Source organism: Colias eurytheme, chromosome 12 (genome assembly GCF_061535395.1).
Source record: "Colias eurytheme isolate Ceu_HAF_F1 chromosome 12, ilColEury1 Martin Lab GWU primary, whole genome shotgun sequence".
Classification (NCBI taxonomy): domain Eukaryota; kingdom Metazoa; phylum Arthropoda; class Insecta; order Lepidoptera; family Pieridae; genus Colias; species Colias eurytheme.
The window spans coordinates 3,784,039-3,807,545 of record NC_142991.1 but is presented as its reverse complement, the minus strand read 5'-3'; the positions used below and the strand labels follow the sequence as shown (position 1 = coordinate 3,807,545).

Below are 23,507 nucleotides of genomic sequence, written 5' to 3'. Positions count from 1 at the left end.
TAAGGTAATATATTGAAAAATGAAAATGTATATTATTCCAAAATATGTAAATTACACCGATTAATGGAATGATTTGTGATATGTAGTTTCTCTCAATAGTAACTTATATGAGTTATGTACATTGTACAATCTTATTCTAACAACAACAATAATACCTATGTACCTATATTTAAAGACAACATTCCAAGAAAAATCTTTAAAATAGTGTTTAGTTTCAGGTACTGTACTGATGGCTGCCGTTTTATAATATAAAAAACGGATTTAATTGTTATATTTTCAAAGAATAGAGCAAGATGTTTCTCATTAATTAGTTAGCATTAGCTGAGATTCCTTTATCTTATTCATTTATATCAACCTTTTCAACCTTTTGCCTCTTTATAAAACATAAAACATTTATCCAAATGAAAGATGCTGAAGAAACGTAAACGACACGCAAATTCGATGGCACGAATGCAAAATTTATTATCTGTCCCGGAATCCAAAACGCTTGATTCGCGGCAAATGTCTTCCAATACTTTTGTTTCAACTCTTCAAATACATCTTCCTTTCTTTCTAGGACACCCAGCACTGTTAAGAGAAACAAAAATTATGATTTAGATATATGTAAATAATGCAACAGAAAATTCAAATTATTATTTTCCGCATTTTTATTTTCTCACAATGTTAAACTTCTTTTGAGCAAAGAAAAAGGCAAAAAAAATAAATAAAAATTGGTTGCCTATACGTAAAAGTTTGAAACTTACTCGTAAAGAAGGCAGCAATTAACATCGGTGTCATAATGAACTGGTCTGCTGCAACTTTAGACAGTACTGCCTTCACCGATGTGCCCACGAAACGTCTATCTAAATATATATACCTGAAATAAGTTTAATACTTAGTTGCGTATGAAAATTATCGTCGTATCTACATCCTACAGTCGTATGTAAGAGAAAAGATAAAGCGGGCATTTTGATCTTTTTCTTTTAATTATTGGCCAAAAGAAAAACCTACGCACCCATATTTGATGCAAAATGTAATCAAATATTTAATCAAGAGTCAGTCACATTTCTATAGCTCAAAAGAAATCGTGTAAGAAATACATTTGACCGGATTTCAAAAAAAAATCTGTATATTTCGGAAATACATCTAAATTATAGATCCTTGAATCAATGATGTTTAACTATGTCCTTAATTATCCACGCACAATCATGTGCAGTTAGGAAATGAGATAAACTTTCAAAACGACTCACGTGGGCAAACTCATTGAGTCGGAACTCATGTTAAATTCATATGTATGCAAAAATATACAAGTGTGTACACCGTACGACACTTGGACTAGATTTCCTATTCAACTTTCGTAATGTTATAAATTTCACCGTTTCCTTTACATTTAGGAAACATATTGTTGCAATGTTTGTATGATATCGATATCTTTACTATATTATTGCGTTTAGCTCATTGAGATAATATTAATATGGAGATGACACCTCACACCGCCTACATCACTTATGTTCCACTCAACATACGCCATGTGGCGTATGTTGAGCGGTTTTTTTTAACGGTTTTAAAGTGAAACGCATCAAATATGCCTTCGTGTGTGTTACGATATTGCACAAATAATACAAATAATACGGAAAAGTGCAAAGGAATAACTTTCATCGGTAAGTACCTAACTAGATAATAATTTTTAAAACTTAGTTAGAGCAAAAAAATGGCGCACAGATTTTGTTCGTGGTGTCTCCTCCATACGTAGTAATATTATCTCAATGGTTTAGCTACTATTATCTCTGTGCTATTAGAATAACATTTGAAATAAAGGAATACGAGGACAACAAAGAAACTTAACAAATAAATTTTTAACGAAAGTTTTTATAAAGCTTTTTATCTAAAAATCATCTTAAGATCAGTTCGTGTCATCGGAAATAAAAATACTACCTAGGTACCTATTTTATTGTTTTGAAGTTTTCTTCGCTCTATAATTCGGACATCACGCAAATTCAATAAAGATTTTGATGTTATTTTCAGCACAATTTCAGTGTTTACTTACAAATAGTAGTAATAAGTATTTACTTTCGTCATGTCTGTCCGTTTTTCGAGGTCATGTACAAGATTTGGCACATGCATTAAATTCCGGAGAAGGTGTGTTCTCTGTACAATGGAATAGTTGTGTTGATTGAGCAATACTTGAGCCCAATTTAACAAATTGTATTGCGATTTGCGACATAAACAAGCGGTTTGAATAGCACAAACTGCTTATTTTTAATTGAAATAAATAATATCAAGTGTGATATACGGAATAATCTAATAATATCTAATAAAATAAATATAATTAGAGGAACAGAATATTTGATTGAAATGGTTTTATTATATCTATAAGAAATTTCTTATAGCCGTAAGCTCAAGTAACACAACTTCGATCAAACATCCTTTACATGCATGTGTAGCTAACCTAGCTATAATTATTATGATACAATATTTATTACATCTCTTAATTAAAAACGGCTTATCCTATGTATGTAATAATTACCAAAAATATAGAGTCGTTGGGTAGAGACAGCTCCCCGTCGCAACTATTCTGCCGGCCGCTGCCAAATCATAGTCTGGTTTTTCTGGCTGAAATAATGTAAGTATTAGCACAGGTATTAGGTATTAATTTATTATGTAATGTAATAACTAAGTTCACATACCTACCTATCTACATTTTGTTTAAACTTTGAAGTGACATGATGATGACCTACATGATGCTATGAATATAAAATCGGTTATTTTTTGACTAACAATGAAAACTTTCTAAAATATTCATCTAGGCTGGATTTGTAGCTAAATTTTTATCTAACCATGCTCTAACATAAGAATTACGTAAGATATTACGAAATGGTCGATATGATACAAAATAGTTTACTACTTTCTATATAGTGCTTATATCTATAGGTTTGCATGAAATTTGAAAACTAGGCAGAATATATTATAAACAATGAAGTTTTAGACTAGCAAATAAATAATAAAGAAAGAGATTTGCCGAATAATTCATCAATTTAATATTGCCATATATACCTATATATGTACGTATGAAATTACTTTACATATTAATGGAACTGCTCGATGGAAGTCGAAGTAGTACCTAAGTCGTGTACAAGAACTATTTTAGAGTCAAAATATTTACGTAACAATACTTCGACACATACCATGTTAAAAATAAACCGGGTAACTGCCCACAGGGAAAGCGTTATAAAAAAATAGTTTGGACGTCACGGGTAGCGTGGCCGAGCGGTCTAAGGCGCTGGTTTAAGGCACCAGTCTCTTCGGAGGCGTGGGTTCGAATCCCACCGCTGCCATGATATTTTTTTTATTTTTATTTTTTACTTAGGACTCGTACTAATGCTATTTTTGTAGATTTGATATCTTTATTGCAGAGTAAGATCTCTGGGTAAGCAATGATTTTTATTATCTTTTTTGGATTTGTTTTCTGAGGACAACTAGAAAAATAAATAATTCTTAATTTTCTGTGTTAATTTTGTACAATAATATAAAATATTAAATAATTAATAATATCAAAAAAATAAATTAATATCAAAAAAGGTAAAAGGTCTTGAAATAACGAATGGTATTAAAAGTACAAGAAACTACCCATATTCCCACGTGTAAAATTAAAAATTTACAATGATACGTATGAAATGATTATGCTGGAAGCAGAACTTTGCATAATTTAAAAGTCATACAAGTAACAATTTAACTGTGGACACGCTTGCTATGGAACTACCATTTTCATAATAAATGAATGGAGGAAAGGATGAGCATATTTGAATTTTAAAGCTGTTATATACTAGCTTCTTGCCTCGACTTCGCCCGACTACATAATATTTTTTTCAACAAATCAGTAGTCGTAATCGTAGTCAAAAGTAGGTGAAGCTGTAGCCCAACAAATGGTCGCCATTACGACGATTATAAAAAAAAAAAAAACATCTACACTGTCGGCCGAACATAGACATTAAGGCTCATTTAGGCCCTCTACAGTCTACAGTCTACACTATCATGATTACCTCTACTCGCTCAACGCTAACCAGTGTGTAGAGGATCCATAAGCTTCACCTACTTTTATGAACAGCATAGGTGATAGACCGTACATCCTTGGCACAGATGCACTATCTATATTTATAAAAGAAAATACTTAGGGCCTATTAGAATTTAGACACCTCATGACCGATATTTGTGACGTTAATTTTCATTCAATATTTTATTGACTTAGGAGCTCTACATGTACTAAAGTAGGTATAGTATTATAATATATTTAGTATTTTAATGAATACATCTTTATATAATCGACCAAAGACACAAACTCACCGTATACATCTTATTGAAGGTTTGCTGCGAGAATTCAGCTGCAGTATAGAACGTCGCGTATACAGCTGTGTTCGTGAGCACCGGTCTTCGCTTGAGGGTGTGACGCCACCAGCCGACTATTCGGGATGCCATGGCGACTGAAAAATATGAGCAAGATATGTAACGTTGCATTTACATCAAACGAACATAGAGCTAGAGCTAGAGCAAGAGCATTCTTTTGTGATCTTTTAGTGTAGATAAACGAAAACTCGTATTCAGTGTTATTCAGTATAAGAACATTGCATAGAATCTTTTCGAACGCACTAAGAGAATTTGACTATACACTAAAAAAAATTGACATAGTTAATTAAGAATAATACATAGTTAAGAATTAGAAATAAGAATGGGCATTTGCTCGATTGATGTAAATGCACCGTTATATATTTTCACAAAATTACAGCTTCAGCACCTTCTGAATGATTTTTCTTTATTGCGTTACAATACATTAAATAAACAAAAACTTAACATAAAACAGCAAAAGGCGATATGAATTTAAAAAAAAATCTCTACCAGGCACAAGAAAAGAAAATAAAACAATCTGGTCAATGAAAATGGTGAAAAATTTAATAAAGTTATGTTGGATTTGATAAGCTTCGATTGTGCAGTCGACCTTTCTATTGTTATGGTTCTCACTTTTAACAATAGAGACTATTATAAATTATAATTAAAAATTATATAATGCTGTAACATTTTCTTTCATAATTTTATGTTTAAAATAAACACTGCTTTTATAAACGTACGTACGTAGGAATATTGAATCATAAACAAGCAAATACTAAGTTATTTTCATTGTATTCATACAAGAAAAAAAAAAGAAAAACTACATTGATTTCAAGCACCTTCAAGTTTCAACAATGTAGCTATCTATGATCCGTCTGGGTAACAATTGTAAGCCCTCGTATTAATAATAGGCAAGGATATGCGAGCTAAGAGGGGTCTCTACTATTATCATGCAATTTCATCAGTGTTTGTTTGATCTTGCTGAGAGTAGACGTCTCGCTCGAGCTACTAAAAAGTGCTAACACATCACAACAACGCCGTCGCTGCGGCCGGCCGCAATGACCTAGTTATTGCGCTCCGATAGCAAAAACAATTGTTAAGGCGAAGTAAGATTCGTTCGCTAAAATAAATAACCATGAATACCGATAAATCAAAAATAAACTTAAGAACTGAAACTGAACATCTGTTGTACAAGTACTATTCCGAAGAGAAAAATGTACGTGAAAATCTTCAAACCCACGTAAGGCATCTGGAAGAACAAGTAAAACTTCTTCAACAAAAATTGAACTCTTTGACTCCAGTGGAAACGGAAATTCCAGAGAAAAAAGAAATTGAAAAGAAGTGTTCTTCCCATGTAGAATACAGCACTGATGAAGAAGAACTTGCCAAAGAAACGGAGTGGATTAGAACCAAGAGCAGGAAAAAACGCAAATTGAACACTTCACCCACTCATATCTCCGATAAAGAAGAGCGAAATGAGGAAAGTAAGGAGAAAGTAAAACCCAAAAAGGTGCCACTTCCTCCACCTATAATAGTAGATGACATCAGGAACTACCAATCGTTCTTTGATCTCCTCTTAGAAAAGTCGCCAGGGGGCGGCTTTACAATTAAAATTATGCACGGAGAAACCGTAAAAATTAATACTGAAAATGAAACAGTATATCGGACCATCACAGAGTTTTTGACTGCCGATGGCTTTCATTGGCATTCCTATGAAAACAAACAATTAAGACCAATACGAGTTATAGCTAAGAAATTGCACCATACATGCAACCCAGATAGAATTGTAGAAGACCTGAAAAGAAAAGGCTTCAAAGTTGAGGAGGCAGTAAACAAGCTGAGGTGGAAGGACAAGACACCTCTCAATATGTTCATGCTTACCTTTAATAACGGAGAGGAAATAAACAAAATCTATGAGATAACGTCTATATTAGGATGCAGGGTGGAAATCCATCCCTTGAAAACCTCTAAATTAGTTCCTCAGTGTAAAAGATGTCAAGCCTACGGGCACACCCAAAAATATTGCTCCAAGGATCCAAGATGTGTAAAGTGCACTGGTAAACATCTAACTAAAGATTGTAAAAAGCCAGCAGAAGAAAAGCCAAAGTGTGTGCATTGTGGCGCTCCACATCCTGCGAACTATAGAGGATGCATGGTAGCAAAAGAAATGCAGACGCTTAAAAATAAAGCGACAAAAAAACTAAATATCCCAAATCAGCGGAAAACAGCAGATACAAAAGTGGTTCCAGCTGTGAAAGAAAGCAGGCAAGTAAGTAAGCACATCACTTTTGCACAAATCGCGAGTGGTAACCAGACGAAAGGAAGCAACCAAATGAAAGACAGCGTTGAAGGAAAACTCAACCAAATTTTAAGCCTTATGTCCACATTTGACGAGAGACTAAGGAAACTGGAAAGTAGCAATAGAAATGCTACATCTACTGCCAAAAAATGACTCAAATACTTAGCATAATGGAATGGAATGCCAATGGGCTTCTTAAACACCACAATGAATTACAAATTGTCCTTGAAATAGAAAATATTGACGTGTGCTTAGTATCGGAAACACACTTCACCAAACAATCATACATTAAATTTAAAGGTTACAAAGTATATCTTGCACTTCACCCAAATAATACAGCTAGAGGTGGAAGTGCAGTGATAATAAAAGAAAAGTTGAAGCACTATGAAATAAGTAAAATCGAAGAACAAGAAGTACAGGCCGTAACAGTATGCGTTGAAACCAAACGTGGTCCTGTATCTATATCAGCCTTGTATTTCCCACCGAGAGAATCTTTTAATAAAGAGAAATACGTTAGCCTTCTCAAGAGTTTTGGCGACAGATTTATTGTTGGTGGTGACTTTAACGCCAAACATACCCATTGGGGCTCCAGGTTGATTACACCTAAAGGCAAAGAACTTCTAAGTGCCATGAAATATATGAACTGTAACTTTGCATCTACGGGCATACCAACCTATTGGCCTACAGATCCAAACAAAATACCCGACCTATTGGATTTCTTTATATATAAAAATATATCACCTAACTATTTAGATATAAAGAGTATGAACGATATGAGTTCAGACCACTCGCCCATAATTCTTAAATTATGTATAAATATTATAAATAAGAATAATAACCTAAGATTAGTAAATAAGAAAACAGACTGGAACAGTTTTAGAATCGACTTGGACACACATATAAAACTTAATATACCATTAAAAAATCCAGAACAACTTGACATTGAAGTCGAAAAATTTATGGTAGACATACAACAAGCAGCATGGAGAAACACACCAGATAGTCACCCTTGTCACAGGGGAGCAGTCTACCCGAAGAACATTATCGAACTTTTACGTGAAAAGAGAAAACAGAGAAACCGGTGGCACCAAACTCGTTTTCCTGGTGATAAAAAGCTACTAAATAATCTCACAAAACAGCTACAAAGAGAGATACAAAAACTAAATGACGCTAATATGACGTCATATCTCAAAAAACTGACTAACGATCGCTGCACAGACTACTCACTCTGGAAAGCTACGAAACATATGAATAGACCCGTTCTGCATATTCCACCAATTAAGGAAGAAAATGGAAAATGGGCTATCCACAATGAACAAAAAGCTAAAAGATTTGCGCAACATCTGGAAAATATCTTTAAGCCATATGATGATGACGCAAATGAACTACCTGAAGATCAAAACCTTAATGAAGAATTACAAATAAAGTCTGTAACACCCAAAGAAATCTCCAACGAAATTAAGTTTAGTATTAACCCAAAAAAATCTCCGGGGTTTGACTTAATCACAGGCGAAATAATGCATAATTTGCCTCGCAAAGCTATAATCAAATTAACAACACTCTTTAACGCTGCATTTAGGTTGAAATATGTGCCTAATTTGTGGAAAGTTGCTGAAGTTATTATGATATTAAAGCCAGGAAAACCGCCAAACGATGTAACATCATATCGACCGATCTCGTTGCTACCAATAGTATCAAAACTTTTTGAAAAACTGTTACTTAAACGGATCATGCCAATACTTGATGAGAAGAAAATAATTCCAGAACACCAATTTGGATTTAGAAAGAAATACTCCACAATAGATCAAGTTCACAGATTAACAAATGTCATCGAAAAAGCGTTTGAAGAAAAGAAAGTCTGTTCAGCAGTGTTTTTAGATGTCGCACAGGCTTTTGATAAGGTTTGGCACAAAGGTCTCATTCATAAAATAAGAACAATGCTACCAAAACAAATTTCAGATATCTTAGAATCGTATATAACCAATCGAGTCTTTAGAGTTCGACAAGACGATGCCTTCTCGGACCTCAAGGAAATACGAGCTGGTGTGCCACAAGGAAGTGTTTTAGGTCCCATCCTATACCTTTTGTACACGTGTGACATCCCAGTATTAGAAAAAAACATTACTGCAACATTTGCTGACGACACTGCTATCATGGCCACAGGCATCACTTACCAGGAAGCAGGAGATAAAGTCCAAGAAGCTGTGAACCAGGTCTATGAATGGACTCGGAAATGGCGGATAAGATTGAACGAATCAAAATCCGTTCACATAAATTTTACAAACAAAAGAACACAGATTGTCCCGATACTCCTTAATGGCCAACAAATACCTTATGCTAACACGGCGAAATACCTTGGTATGACGCTTGACGCTAAGCTACGCTGGAAGGCTCACGTCAAGAAGAAGCGAGAAGAATTAGGCTTGCGCTATAAGAAATTGTATTGGCTTCTTGGAAGATACTCCCAGTTGTCGATACATAATAAGCTTCTCATATACAAACAAGTCCTCATGCCAGTATGGACGTATGGTATTCAGCTGTGGGGCTGTACCAAAAAAAGCAACATTAACATAATACAACGTTTCCAAAATAAAGTACTGAGAGACATTGTAAATGCCCCCTGGTACATCCGTAATGGTGACCTCCACCGTGACCTAAAAGTGGACACCGTGGACAAAATTGTTCAAAAACATGCAGAAGCTCATCAACATCGACTTCATCATCACGTGAATGTTGAGGCTATCCAGCTCCTTGATACCACGGACCTAGTGCGAAGACTAAAAAGGACTAAACCTTTTGAGTTAGTGTAGTGATAAGTGAAAAGTGAACAGTGACAATTATCTGTATACCAAAGCACACGAGCAAAGTGACTTACTTCCCCTTAACAGACACTAAGCAAGTGACAATGGACACTCTCTTAGAATAAGTTATTTAGAAATTTAGGTTAACATAAAATTACTTATTAGTCTTGTAGGCTAGATTGTAATTTGTATAAGGTGCTATTTTAATTAGCAACCTTATTTAATAAAAAAAAAATAAAAAAAAAAAAAAATTTCATTCGGGTCATTAAATCTTGTGAAGATTTACAACTTAATCAAAGCATTAATATGAATTTTATTATGGGTATTTATATTATCTGTGTTTACACCTATATAAAAGGAAAAGGTATGAGTAAATCTTATGGACACTCAAAAATAATTAAAAATAAAAAAATAGATCACTCTTTAAAGCTGATGTAGACCGTACAGCTTGATTTTAAATCCAAAATGTACTGTGTAATAAAACATGCATCGATTAATAATATACATTGCAACAAACAAAAAAGTTATAGATTTTTTAATAATAAATTATAGTGAGAAATTTAACTGCAGCTAAGGCTACAGCCTACAAAAACGTTATCAAAATACTAAACAAACACGAGTAAAAGATATCTAATATAAAAAAATACCTACCTGTGCAAAATGCCTATAGAAAGCGAATCTTATCACAGTACACAGTTTCCAACCATATATTTTATTAACACCGATCACAGTACTGATAACACAAGCAAGTATCGTAGCACCCACCTCGTGCAATTGAGTTCAATAGAATAATTTAAATAACCAGTGTCATGGGCTATCTATTGACTAAGAGCCGATTTATGATTGCTTATCGGTTTAAATCTATTGATAAAACTGGATGGTTTGTTGCTATATTGCGAAAATATAGAGAAACAATGTCGTCATTGATGTTTTTAGTATCAACATTCTGTACAATTATTGAGGAACCATAAAAATATCATGTTTTAACTGTGGTTGAATCCACGAACAAAGAAATGACACACAAGAAAAAACTCTTAAGCCAAGAATTGAAATGGGATAATATTATGGGTAAAATACAAACCAAACTTGCTTCGCATCTTGTGAATGAATTATTGTTTCTGCCAGTCAATAGATTAATAACGAACGGAGTGCTTTACATTATTCAATTATTTCAATAATGTGCGCATGTTACATATTTGAATCTTCAAATATAATTAAACAAACGTCACGAAGTTGAATTAAAAACTGCGGTGATGTGTGTTGAAATATCAAGCACACAAACACACATTAAAATCTACTAATATTTGGCAGTGCTGTAGCTTGTGTAGTTGTGTAAGTACCAGAATATCACATATCCTATACTTGTCACGTATTTTTATGGTGTCATACTAGAGATTTAAATATCTCTTGTAAGTTCTTTTAGAGCTTTTAAGCGAACCTAATTTCAATATTCACTTAATTTGTATATAAAGCATTAATGTATTTTGATGCAGTTTTTCAACAGGCTCTCTGGCTATACACATGTAACTGTTCGTATTTAAATATTGATGTCGAAACTCTACTTTGAATAATGAAATTAAATACCTAATCATTGTTCTCAAATATTTGTTACTGTTAGCTAAATTATAGTTCAAATTATTAATCATTATGTATTATTGTATGCATATTATAGTTAATTGATTTATTAGCTACCCACTTCGGAAAATCAAGAACCTAGTTACTTAATTGAAATATTTACTCAAAAACTATTATACCGATTTCCACAGAGTTTTCATAGTATTTCAGACTGAAAATGTCGAAAGTCAAGCAGCCAACAAGGAGCTTTCATTAAAATCCCCGTATAATCCCTTTACAATAGGTACAACAGTACTTACCTATTGTAGAGTCGGTAGAATATCTGACATAAGGTTGGCTTATCAATTATCATACCCATTTCAACTTCTACTTACAATTAAGTATTTATCTTAGTTAATTTAAGTACATACTTAGTTTCCTTGAGAATATAATGCATATTATGGTAATTCACAAGAAATAAATATCTTTAATAAAAAATTAGTTGTTATCAAGAGACAAGAACTAAAGATCAACACGCGAAAAAACGCAAGCGTTCTCATAACAAGACACCGTCTGAAGTCAGGGCGGAACGCTTGTTTTTTTCGTGTTTATAGTATAGATATACAGATACCTCTTAAAAAGGACGGCAATACTTCAATATTTCCTAAAACATTAAAAATGCATGTTTTCGTTTTTTAAAAATGAATCAAATTCGTCTATTGTCTCTTTTTTTGGCCAGATTCAAGTCAAGGTCGTTTAAAATATTCGTCTACTATCAGATTTAATTCAACTTAGATTCCCAAGTTTCATCATGCTGCAGTTAAAGCAATCTTACAATATATCACCATTCACCGCATTCTACTGTTGTTCTACAAAATATATAAAAACAAAACACAGTCAACAAGACTTGCGTAATCCTTAAAAATAGAGCCTTGAAGCTTACGAAGTAACGCATGCATTATTTTTATACATTCATAAATAGCTACCTGAACTAGCTTTCACTTATTAAACACAAACCTATCATAGGTATTTTACTAAGCTTAGTTTTCTAAAACTCTACAATGCAAATATTAGAAAAACCGCGCGTAGAAATCAAACTAGAATACAGAAAACAATGGAGAATCCTTCACACAATGTTGACAATAATTGTTGGTAATCTGGCCACGATTGTCATTTGGAATCTCGTAAAATTCGAAATGCGCGGTAGAGGTGAGGGGCGCCAGCGCCGGTCCGTGCCAGGTAACAGGAGGTACGGCGCAGCACAGTGTGCCTGCGCATTACTTTAACGACCATAGGTATTTATATTTACTTATATGAATATGTATTGTGAGCGTAGACTGTGAATATCGTTGTTATAGTGTAATGTATAAGGTGTTTTACAAAATATGCTGTTTGATAATAGCAATAATATATATAATAATAAATGTTGATAAATAGAACAATAAAGTAGTTACATCAAAGTCGCGAATTTGTTGAAGAACTAAATGGGTTTTAAGCTTAAATGGAATGGATAAAAAGATTTCGAATGATTGTTATCAAACTATGTTTGGTGTAAAGACATTTAAGAAACTTTAAAAAGTTGGAAAATGCTAATTTCATATCAAACAATTCATATCACAGCAAAAGAGAGCTTGTGTGAATGTGATAGTCGATTTCATAACCAAATGCTATGTACAGTTGTTGTTACATGCAAGATTTATTATATTATTGTGTTAATTAACAGTTAACACACATATTAATACACATGAATTGCTTAAATTCCTTCTAATATGAATGCGACTGTAATTCTGTCTGTCTATATCAGTCTAAACCACTGAACCGATTTTGATGAAATTTGGTACAAAGTTAGGTTCTCTAGAAGCTCTGCGGGTTTTCTTTTGAATTCTTGATGAAGCGATAGGCAAAAGCTAGTAATAAAATATGTGAATGACTGAAAAAAGTATGTCAAAATAAACCAAACTAATGTTATTCTCTACAATCCTTACAATTTTAACTCTATCAGAAATAATATTACTAGACACGCATTGCAACCGAAATCGCCCACTATGCGTCTCCGAGCTTAGCGGTCGTCCTCCCTCCCACGTCATCGTATCTCTGTTTCTCGCCATCGCGCCATCTCTCTCACACAGCGCTCAGTTTAGGGATGTCGATTCATTCCAAAAAAGATCGATTCTTAAATCGATTCGAATCGTAACTTGATAAATCGATTCATAAAAAAATCGAGGTCTAAAAAATCGATTTCTAAAAATCGATTTTTTTCAATTTTGTATTTACAATGTAAATATAAATCCATTTTATGAAAAACAAGAATGGTACCATAATAAACAATCTCTGGGATCACTTATCAGTAAAATCAGGAATTTTTAGTTCAGGGTATTAGATAATTACAATTATTTTTATTACCATGTAACTATCAGATCACATATTATAAAAGAAGATATTTATTTTCTAAATGTATTTGTTACATTAAAAATTCAAGAGAGTAGATAACATAGCTTATATTTCCCAATGCTTCATATCTAAGCTTTTTAAAAACAACAATTTGTCAAGTCTACTGGTATCCAAGCGGTTCCGCTCATCACTTGCGATGTTGCCGGCAATCGAAAAAAGGCGCTCACAGGGAACAGATGATCCTACGATACTCATAAACATCACGGCTATTGAGTGAACATGGTGATAAATAGAGTTTGTTTGTTCTTGCCAATAAAGTATGTATATATCCATTATATTGTGAGTACATTCAGCTAATTCTAAATATATTTTTTTTACCATAAAAGAAAAAATAGAAAGTCGATTTTCAAGGGTAAAATATCGATTCACTGAATCGATTCAGTACGACATATCGATTTAAAAAATCGATTTATTTGGTCCGAAAAATCGATTTTCCGATTAATCGATTTGAGATCGACATCCCTAGCTCAGTTATCGCAGGACTGCCGTGAGACACAGGTGTGTTGTGTGAACGAAAAAAACCTGTTTGTAAACTGCGTACTTATTCAAACGAATAACATTAAAAGTTAATAAAATACACGTGAAGTTGAGTGCTTATACAATATTCCGGTTCACGGTTACAGTGTGTGCGTTGCAGTGAGTTTTATGTCCTTGATTTGGAGGCTTCGACGCTAGTTCTTCTTTTACAAACAACGTGCGAGCGGCAAGGTAATATTCTTAATATTTTCATTCAGTTATGACTCTACATTGACTTTACCGAAATGGAACCGGTTCTTGAGAAAGGAATGGAGTATAATTTTTAACAGAATGCATGTAGAGCCTCTTTTGAAGAAAAATGTTAACTCTTCAGTCAAATTACTTTATGTAGAGTCAATTTTTGTTTATAACGTGGCCTTAACTTATAATTTGATTTCAATAAAGGCTAAATTAGATGGTTGCTTTTAAAATATAGCTAGTTTCAGCGAATCATTTAGTCTGTAGATAATAAATTAATAATATAATTAACTATGTAGTTAGAATCTACGATTGATGCTTAATTATGATTGCATATTATCAATTGTAGAGAGTCTCTAAGATTCATAATATGCAATAATAATTAACTCTACTAGACTAGATACTAAGTAGTTATTAAAAATAAATACCTACTTTATACCTGTTTTAAGAAAATATTATCATTAATTTAATGACGATTTATTAATTGATTATATTTGATTATTCCTTACTTCCAACCTTTTAATTTCAATAAAAGGTCGCAAAGATCTATAAAATGGAAATTGTATTAACTGCAAGTGGTAACCGGCAAATAAACAGGTGTTTTAAATGGGGTGGCATTAGGCTTCAGTCAAACGCAAAGCTAAACTGAAGCTATGATAGCTTAAGCTGTCATATCATGGAACTCTAGCTTGAATAAGCGACTTTACTCGCGTGCTAACCGGATCAAATGCTATGTTATGGCATACATATTAAAGTAAATTTATGTTAACGAAATAAAATCATAATTTGTTGCGTTCAAATCTCACGTGCAATATTATATCTTTAACGTTTATATTATAGCAATATTTAATTGTAAATGCCTTACAACTGGATCCAAATTATGTCTTAACTAACTTTTTGTTCAAACGTTTATCAAAATTAGGTTCAATCAGAAATATATTTTACACAACTCTATCGCTTCGCAACATATCTGTCGCATGCTCTACAAAATAAACATAGAGAATGTTTTAACTTTTTAAGGGTGGTTTATTGTCGTATCTACCTGCTATTGGGTAAAAAAAACCGCTTCAAAAGATATGCGAGATTATATTCTAACCCATGATGTTTTTATTATAAAAGTTTTATCTCAGAAACGTGCTTTATGGTTAGCAGTTTTGGATTAATATGCAGATAAAATATTGTTGTCACGGATCATACGGATAGGTACCTAGAATTGGGTTGTTTTAATAATGTGAAAGGTTCTTGGAACATTATAATGGATGTATGTATAAACTGTTCCTAGTTCTTACATTTTTTTTAATAATTATAAAATGACCGCCGTTGATACTCATTAAATGAGAGATAATAATCGTTTTAATAGTTTTCGACGTGTACATATTATGATTATTTGATTTTTATTCACATTTAAAATTGTTACCTTCGTAAATAGGTACTTATACAAAATCTAACAGCCAAAGAAGAAAAGCCTCCACTATAAAGATAACTCGTAAAACATCAACACACATACAAATTTTCAATTTCTTCAGACAAGAGCTAATATTATTACGATTAGTTATTATATTGTTGTTACACAACAGATGTCGTCACAAATCGCCATGTTTTTACAGCACTGTTAACGATGAGTCATTTCACAAAAACGTCACTTTAATATTGCATTGAAAGAAAACAAAGGAATTTCTGAAAGGTTCATATCGAAATTTGTTAAGGTATTTGTATAGGATAATAAGTAGGAATTTACATTTAGTAGATTTAAAATGAATAGTCTCGCGCTTATCTAGTAGTACTAGGTGTACTATGTCTATAGGTACTAGTACTAGGCGAATACCTACCTAACGCTTTCATACCACTTGGATTTAGAAACCAAATAATACGAAAGCTCTAAGCTATGTTAAAAAAAATTCAAAGCTTAGTACCGACATATGTATTTATTATTACCTTCATTAATAAAAAATCGTAATATTGTAATAAAAATATACGTTAATCCAGTATATTATGTTAATCCAGCTCTATGTTCGTTTGATTCAAAAGCACCGTAACAAGAAAACTGTTTAGGTATATTGATTTATTAATTTATTATACGTACTCACTTGAAAATGTCGTTAATTTATGAACGATTCAAAGAAACAACGATGAAAATCCATAAAAGGTTCGTACTTAACAATGATCCGATAAATACTATTTTAAAATCATTTATCTGTATTGTATACATTACTGCCTTGACACCAAAATCAACAGGTCTTCATTAAAATTAAATTAAGCAGATTCATTATTTGAAATTTGAATATTCAAGTATTTACAACTGAGATACATTTTATCAAATTAATAAGATGAAATGATAGGGCATTTTTCATAAATATACATACATATATTAATCTTAATTTGATTGTAATTAAGCATTTTAATTAATATACAGTAGCAAATTTTATGCTTATTTAATTCAAATTGATAAATATAATGCAAATTTATAACAAAACGCAATTTCTTCAAAAATTTACATATCTACTTGCATAAATCGAGTTCAACAATTCACTGTTTCAATATTTAACAGATATGAAATGTTATAACCTAAATACCTATAAGAAAGTGTTTATAATATTAAGCCTGTGATTATTATGTGTACACATATAAATCAAGACAGGATTATTATAGGAGTTGTATGAATATACAGATCTAAGGAGGCAATTAAATTATTGCTAGTACATCAAAATATAGTTAAATTATCATCCTTACTGTTCAGCGGTTCTATCCATTAATTAGCAATAAAATCTTATATATAAAATTCTCGTGTCACAATGTTAGTCCGCATACTCCTCCGAAACGGGTGGACCGATTCTCATGAAATTTTCTGTGCATATCGGGTAAGTCTGAGAATCGGCCAACATCTATTTTTCATATGTACCACGGGCGAAGCCGGGGCGGACCGCTAGTAATTACCTATATTCCTATTTCTCACAATACTAAATAACCTATTAGGAAATTAATTTTCCACCTCGACATGTGGCTTTAATTAAACCTAATAAGTCGTCGTATAAAGCCTTATAAAGTTATTATGAATACGCTGCACTGAAATAGATTGGTTGGACGAGGCACACCATTCCGGTAATGTATATCGATTGAATACGTAATAACATGCATTTGCGAGCATTACATCGAATGTGAAACAAAAAGAGGTAGACAGTATATTATAGACAGTTCAAAAAAGAACTAGCGGTCCGCCCCAGCTTCACCCCATGGCACAGCCTTTTCTCGAACAGTGAAAATAAGAGTGTCATTTTTACGTTTTTTCCTATGCATAAGTACCTTCCTTGTTCTTAAAAAACGTTTAAAAGCGTTTAAAAGCACGTTTAGTCGATTTGGTAGAGCCGTTCTCGAGTTTTACGCTTAGCAACAAATTTTGCGTTTACCTAATTTTTATATTAGAGATAGGCAGTCGAAAGTGCACTTGAAGTCATTCCAAATAGCATATAACCTAACCGTTACTCGTATCGAGATTAAACATACCTACACATTCAACATTTTATCAAACATTCATCTGCATTGTAATGCACATTGTAAAAAAAACATATATAAGATGGCGACAGTGTACGAATAATGCAGCTTTATTTCATTTTTGAACTAATTTGGACTTTGGAGAGAGTGCAGAGTTGTTTGTTGAATATGAATATTATGTCGCAAAAAATCTTATTAAAATATAAATACAATAATATAATTACCGTATAAAGCAGTTCATTTAATAGTTACTGTAAATTACATTAATACAATCACTTCTAGATACTTAATTTGTGCAATTTGATTATACACATCATTAAATAACGATCAATTAGAAATTAATCAAAATATTCATTAGGTCTCTACAATTTCAAACATTGAAAAAATGGATCAATTTAATAATAAATTGTATAAAAATACATTCACATAAATTCTTCTCTATCTGATATTATGACTATATTTAACCCATGTTTAGTAAATATATCCATAGGCAGTAACAATTAAATCCTTTTGAATTAAAACAATATTAACCTTAAAAGGACGATAATCCTAATTGTAGATGGATTATCCTCTAAAAATAAAGAGTCCTTATAGAGGCTATAGTATTGCCTGTATTTTAAAAAAGCTATCCCATTAAACTAATCGTAATGCAACCTACAGCACAGGTAATGCCATAAAAGTATGTGTTACCGGTTCACTGACTCCGTATCCGGCTGGATCAATGAAAACGCTAATAATACAATATTCAAATGAAGTAAACCGAAAGCGAATACTTTTCGCTTTACCCACAGGCCACAGTTGAACGTTAGACATAGTTACTTATTACATTCTCATACTTATGGTGAATAAATGATTATGATAATAATGATTATGATGATAATAATATATTCTTCTTCATACTTATGGTGAATAAATGATTATGATGATAATAATATATTCTTCTTCATACTTATGGTGAATAAATGATTATGATTATGATTATGATTCCTATGAACAATAAAAATGTATGGTTTAATATTTATGCGTAGATAAATTGAGTGCCTTTGTAGTTTCGTGATAGTTAACTGTAGAGTCCTTATGGTCGTAGTAACTATGTATTTGGTCATCTGTGCTTGTGGTTCCAATTGAATATTTTCCTCTGAATATAATCTATGTCCCTTCGGCCAATTCACGTCCATTTGTAGGTGTTAATTTATCGGTCAATTTGAACATCTCTATACAGCGTTCCCAAAGCTGGTCATTTGATTTCCTCTTGGACTGGTAGATACCTACATAGGATTTCGGATATAAATAGGCTTCATATAAGATAACCTTCTGCTTTGTGTGTTCTGAAGAATTGAAATACTATGCTAATTTCAACAAATACATTAGGGTAGCCTTGTAACAAAGGCTAAATTTGTAACATTTTCGGCAATTATTCTTTGTTCAAAGCTAGATTAGAGATAGAGATAGCTTGTTTCATTAATATTTAATTTATTCATAAATTTAATATTCATAAATCATATTTCTTCATGACACATTTAGTAATGAATCGTATTAAACAAGGCGGTTGTTGAAAAACATTGGCCCATCTCCATTCAAAACGAGTGTGAGTTTATAAACATACAGCGTTGTTTACAAACCACTCAATTGCTCATAATCGTGGCATTACGTTGATTTTTGCGATAAGTCTTTCATTCGAGTGCATTTAGTTTCAAGGGATAAAGGGAAAGGACTTGTATGTTTTATGTTACACTTTGTATATAACTGTATGCCAAGTTTTATAAAAGTACTTTAAAAATCAGAGAAAATGACGGACGTATAGAAAAATTTGTGTGGAACCAAGGAAAAACTACTTTCGATGGTAGAGCACTCTCTAATAGTGCTCTTCGCATTATGAATCATTAAGTACTGAGTTCGATTCCTAGTGGTGAAGTTAACAACCACAAATTACTTAACAGTTATGCTAAGACTACCAGTTAAATTTTGGAAGTCGTAGATATAATTTCAAACTGATAATTGGCATTTTTATGCCACGGCTGTACGAATAGGAATAAATGTGTTGCAGACTTCAGTAATTGCTTAGATAGTTCATTCGATAGATAACGATCTCATAAATTACTTTTCCGACGAACAAAAGATTGGTTTTCTGGCTATAAACCAATATATAATATATGTTTCAGTCGATCAATTAGGAAATAAATCGAATACGCAATACAACATGCGTTTATATTTTTATGTTTTAAACGAATTGATTAATGGTTGATTATTTCCGTAAATAGAATTAGCCAATTGTCCAATCAAGGAGCGCGTGTAGGCGAATCATGAGTTTCATAAGGTATTAGGTAGCCTTCAAGCTTTCCAACTTTTAACCTTGCGTTAACCTAATAACCGATAAGTCATAAATATTTGATTGGCAATCGATTGTTATTTTTGCCCAATTATATACTATTTTGATACGTTTACCTCAGATCTATTTACTACAATCGGCAAAGTAAAGCAATGGTTCGCTTTCAGTTGTTTCAAAGGTTTTAAGGTGTGTTGCAAGCGATCGTTCGAATTTTTTGTGTTAGAATAAAACTATATTTGTATTGTAACCGTAGTGTTGTGACAATTATCTCAGATGCCTTTAATAGCTACGCTTTTGCATGCAAAAGTATCTATGGATAACAGAAAGTAAATAGGTAGGTGCTTAAAATAGATCCTTTATGTAATTATACTTTAATTATAGTACTTACATTAATTATTTCAACTAAACTTAAAATAGAGTGTAGTGTTTAACATAATTGGAATATTAAAATAAATGAAGAACGTGTCTCTACAAAACAACACTAGATTTCTTCACTTTAACCTAATTCCGATTCACATTCAAAGGCAGAAGGGCCGTGACATAGAAGATGCTACGAATCGATCGCGATGGTACGAACCTACAGTTATAAGCGATTTAAATTTGTTACAATAGCACGCCTTTATTTCCTATCACAACTTATTGGTGAAAGCTAAACAATTGGAAAGTAGTATTGTCACAAAATTTGTTGGTTCATACTTCATAGTAATGTTTGGTTCCGACTTCGATGAGTTTTCTTTAAAACAATAGACATACATAATATTAGAGTAGGGATATTAAATAAAGGAAAAATATGTAATCGTATAGAAAAAGTTTATGGAGACTATGTTACAGGCTACAGCACAGATAACACAATAGTATAGAATATAGATAGTTATGTGATTTCTTAGAGGTATATCTAATCAATTTATGTATTTGTGATTAGATGTTGATGCAATGATTGACAGCCAAGCGATCTCGGAAGTTTAGAGAATTACATTTTAACTTAAATGGTAGAGAATGTTAACAATATAAAGGGACATGAAATTGCAATCTATTTGTGTGTTAATAGTTTTGTATATAACATTTAAACGCTTAATGCGAAATAATAACTATTGTAATAGTTATTATAATAAGGTTTCGATTTTTAATGCACGATTGGATACGATAGACCTCGATTAAAATAAAACATTCACATACAGGTACAATGGTAAATTGTTACTATGCAACTATTACGATAGTTAGGAACGGTCTTGAATCTTGATCTTTTCATTTAAAGCTTTAAAGAAATTGCAATTTCAATGTTATTAGAATTAGAGAACTGCAATTAGCAAGTATTTTTTATGAGCAATTAGGTAATTTTCACATTAAAAAAAAAAGAAAGAGCCAAGGCTAAACGAAAAATTATGCTATAAGTATAAATACTTACTTATACTATATGTTTCCATATATTACCTCAGTATATTACTTACTGTTTCAAAATATTACTACCAGAGGTAAAAAGTATTTATCATAGAAGAAATATCAAAGCTTTTATTGAACTTTTCATACCACAATAACGGCAAAGCTGTTTTATAGGAGGTAGTATATATCTTGACCTTTCACATAACTTATCCCCCGGGTTCTCACGCGTCGGTGCTCCGACACAGTAGGCTACACTTTCCCACAAGACGGGAACGGGACAAAAACCCTTCATTGCGACGTGGCTACTTTTTTGTTGAAATCTAATAACTGTCGGTCTTGCTTTTTTATTGATTGGTGCGGATATTTACTTCCTATAAATGATACGTAATTTAACAAAATCCTTTGGGTCAGTTGCGAAACTGTATCTTCAATAAAATAGAATTCTTGAAAATTATAATAAAAAAAATTGAAATTTAAATGTTTATTTGACGTTATTAACTTACATACCTATTATATCGTGGCTATATTATTATGTGGGCTTTTTGCAGTTTTTACCTTGAATAAAATAATTTAATATGTTAACTGTTAATATATTGTCTTAAAAATATAATATTTCCTTGTGTGTGATAGCTATAAATAAAAAAATGTGTGCGTGTACTAGAGTACACACGTAAGAAGTGAAACTTCTTTATGTCCTTATTTTTCAAAAAATAATTTACTATATACAATATTAAAGAAATACGTTAGTCACACGCTCGTCGCTACCTACTTAAATATTTACACCGGCCGCTGCTGCAACCCGCTCGCTTCGCTCGCTCGGCTCGTGCGGTAGTTCAAAAGTTGACCTAAGATGCTCGTCGCTTCGCTCCTCGCTACCTATTTACATATTTACACCGGCTGCTGCTGCAACTCGCTCGCTTCGCTCGCTCGGCTCGTGCGGTAGTTCAAAAGTTAACCTAAGATGCTCGTCGCTTCGCTCCTCGCTGCCTATTTGAATATTTACGCCGGCCACTGCCGCGACTCGCTCGCTTCGCTCCTCGCTACCTATTTGAATATTTACGCCGGCCACTGCCGTTTTCAGCTTATAAAGGATTTCGACTTAGGCGGATTTTGATTGGACAGAGAGTTTGAGGTTTATTCTTATAAATTTTGAATTCATAAAATTATAATAGAACACCTGACACCAATCAAGCAAACACGTGTTTACGTGAGTCATAGATTTATTATCGTATACTCCTAAAATGTTTTCTAAGAAACAATAGTGTACCTACTTACTTACATTGTCGGCACGTTCTTAAAGTCGGTAACTTATTTTTGTTCGAACAATAGAGGTAATAAATTCCTAATGATCAAGTTGTAAAGGTTGTAAAATAAAAAATATTCTATATTAAAACGTATATATATAATATGTGCGTCATTAATTTCTGACTGTTTCGAAATTTGGTGCAAAATAAAATAGTGTGTAAATAAAATTTGTAAAAAATCAATAAAATAAAACAATTGAGTAAAGATCTATAGGCATATTATGTATGTATTTATACAAGATATGTATATTATATATTTATACAGGGAACTTCTCAACGTGTTATCTATGAAATTATACTTTTACTCAATTGTTTAATTTTATTTACACACTGTTTTATTTTGCACCAAATCTCGAAACAGTCAGAAATTAATGACGCACATAGTACATAATATATACATATTAAGACAGAGGTTAAGCTTAAATAACTTGAAAAATAAATAACATGATCACGCCCACGTGTTGGTGTTTTAAAAAATTCAATCAAAAACTGAGGTTAACTTTAAATACAATTTTAGAAAAATAAATACCACAATCAACATTCAAGTATTAGAAAAAATTGATACCATAATTCCACCCTCGTGTTAGTGTATTGAAAAATACAATCAAAAAGTGAGGTTAATCATAAATAACTTAGAAAAATAAATACCATTATTACACCTAAGTATTAGAAAAATAGATATAATTACTTATTTACTTTTTTTAGAAATTCACTGGAATTAGAATTAAAACAAACCCTTTGATTTTGCTGATCACTTTAATATAACATGTATATAGTCACGAGTAACTACGGCGTAACGCAAAAATGTCACGAGTACGGCGTAACGC

The 23,507-nt window shown here is 32.3% G+C and overlaps 1 protein-coding gene and 1 non-coding gene across 2 annotated transcripts; one reads left to right on the top strand and one right to left on the bottom strand.

Annotated features, from left to right (window-relative positions):
* Window positions 1-8: 8 nt before the first annotated feature.
* LOC149903891 (mpv17-like protein) lies at window positions 9-12,192 on the bottom strand. Its single transcript, XM_090108044.1, has 5 exons — window positions 12,031-12,192; window positions 4,321-4,457; window positions 2,507-2,592; window positions 744-856; window positions 9-567 (listed from the first exon to the last, which is right to left on the bottom strand). The coding sequence occupies exons 1-5, from the start codon at window positions 12,035-12,037 to the stop codon at window positions 338-340; spliced, it is 573 nt and encodes a 190-aa protein (XP_089964170.1). The 5' UTR covers window positions 12,038-12,192; the 3' UTR covers window positions 9-337.
* On the top strand, window positions 3,233-3,314 carry TRNAL-AAG (transfer RNA leucine (anticodon AAG)). Its single transcript has one exon. It is a non-coding gene; the product is annotated as a tRNA-Leu (tRNA).
* Window positions 12,193-23,507: the final 11,315 nt, after the last annotated feature.

Excerpts from the sequence above, each read along its gene's own strand:
- LOC149903891 (XM_090108044.1), bottom strand. Across the intron at positions 2,593-4,320 it reads CCTTCAATAAGATGTATACG|CCAGAAAAACCAGACTATGA; the intron begins GTGAGTTTGTGT and ends ACATTATTTCAG. Across the intron at positions 857-2,506 it reads CCAACGACTCTATATTTTTG|GTATATATATTTAGATAGAC; the intron begins GTAATTATTACA and ends AACTTATTTCAG.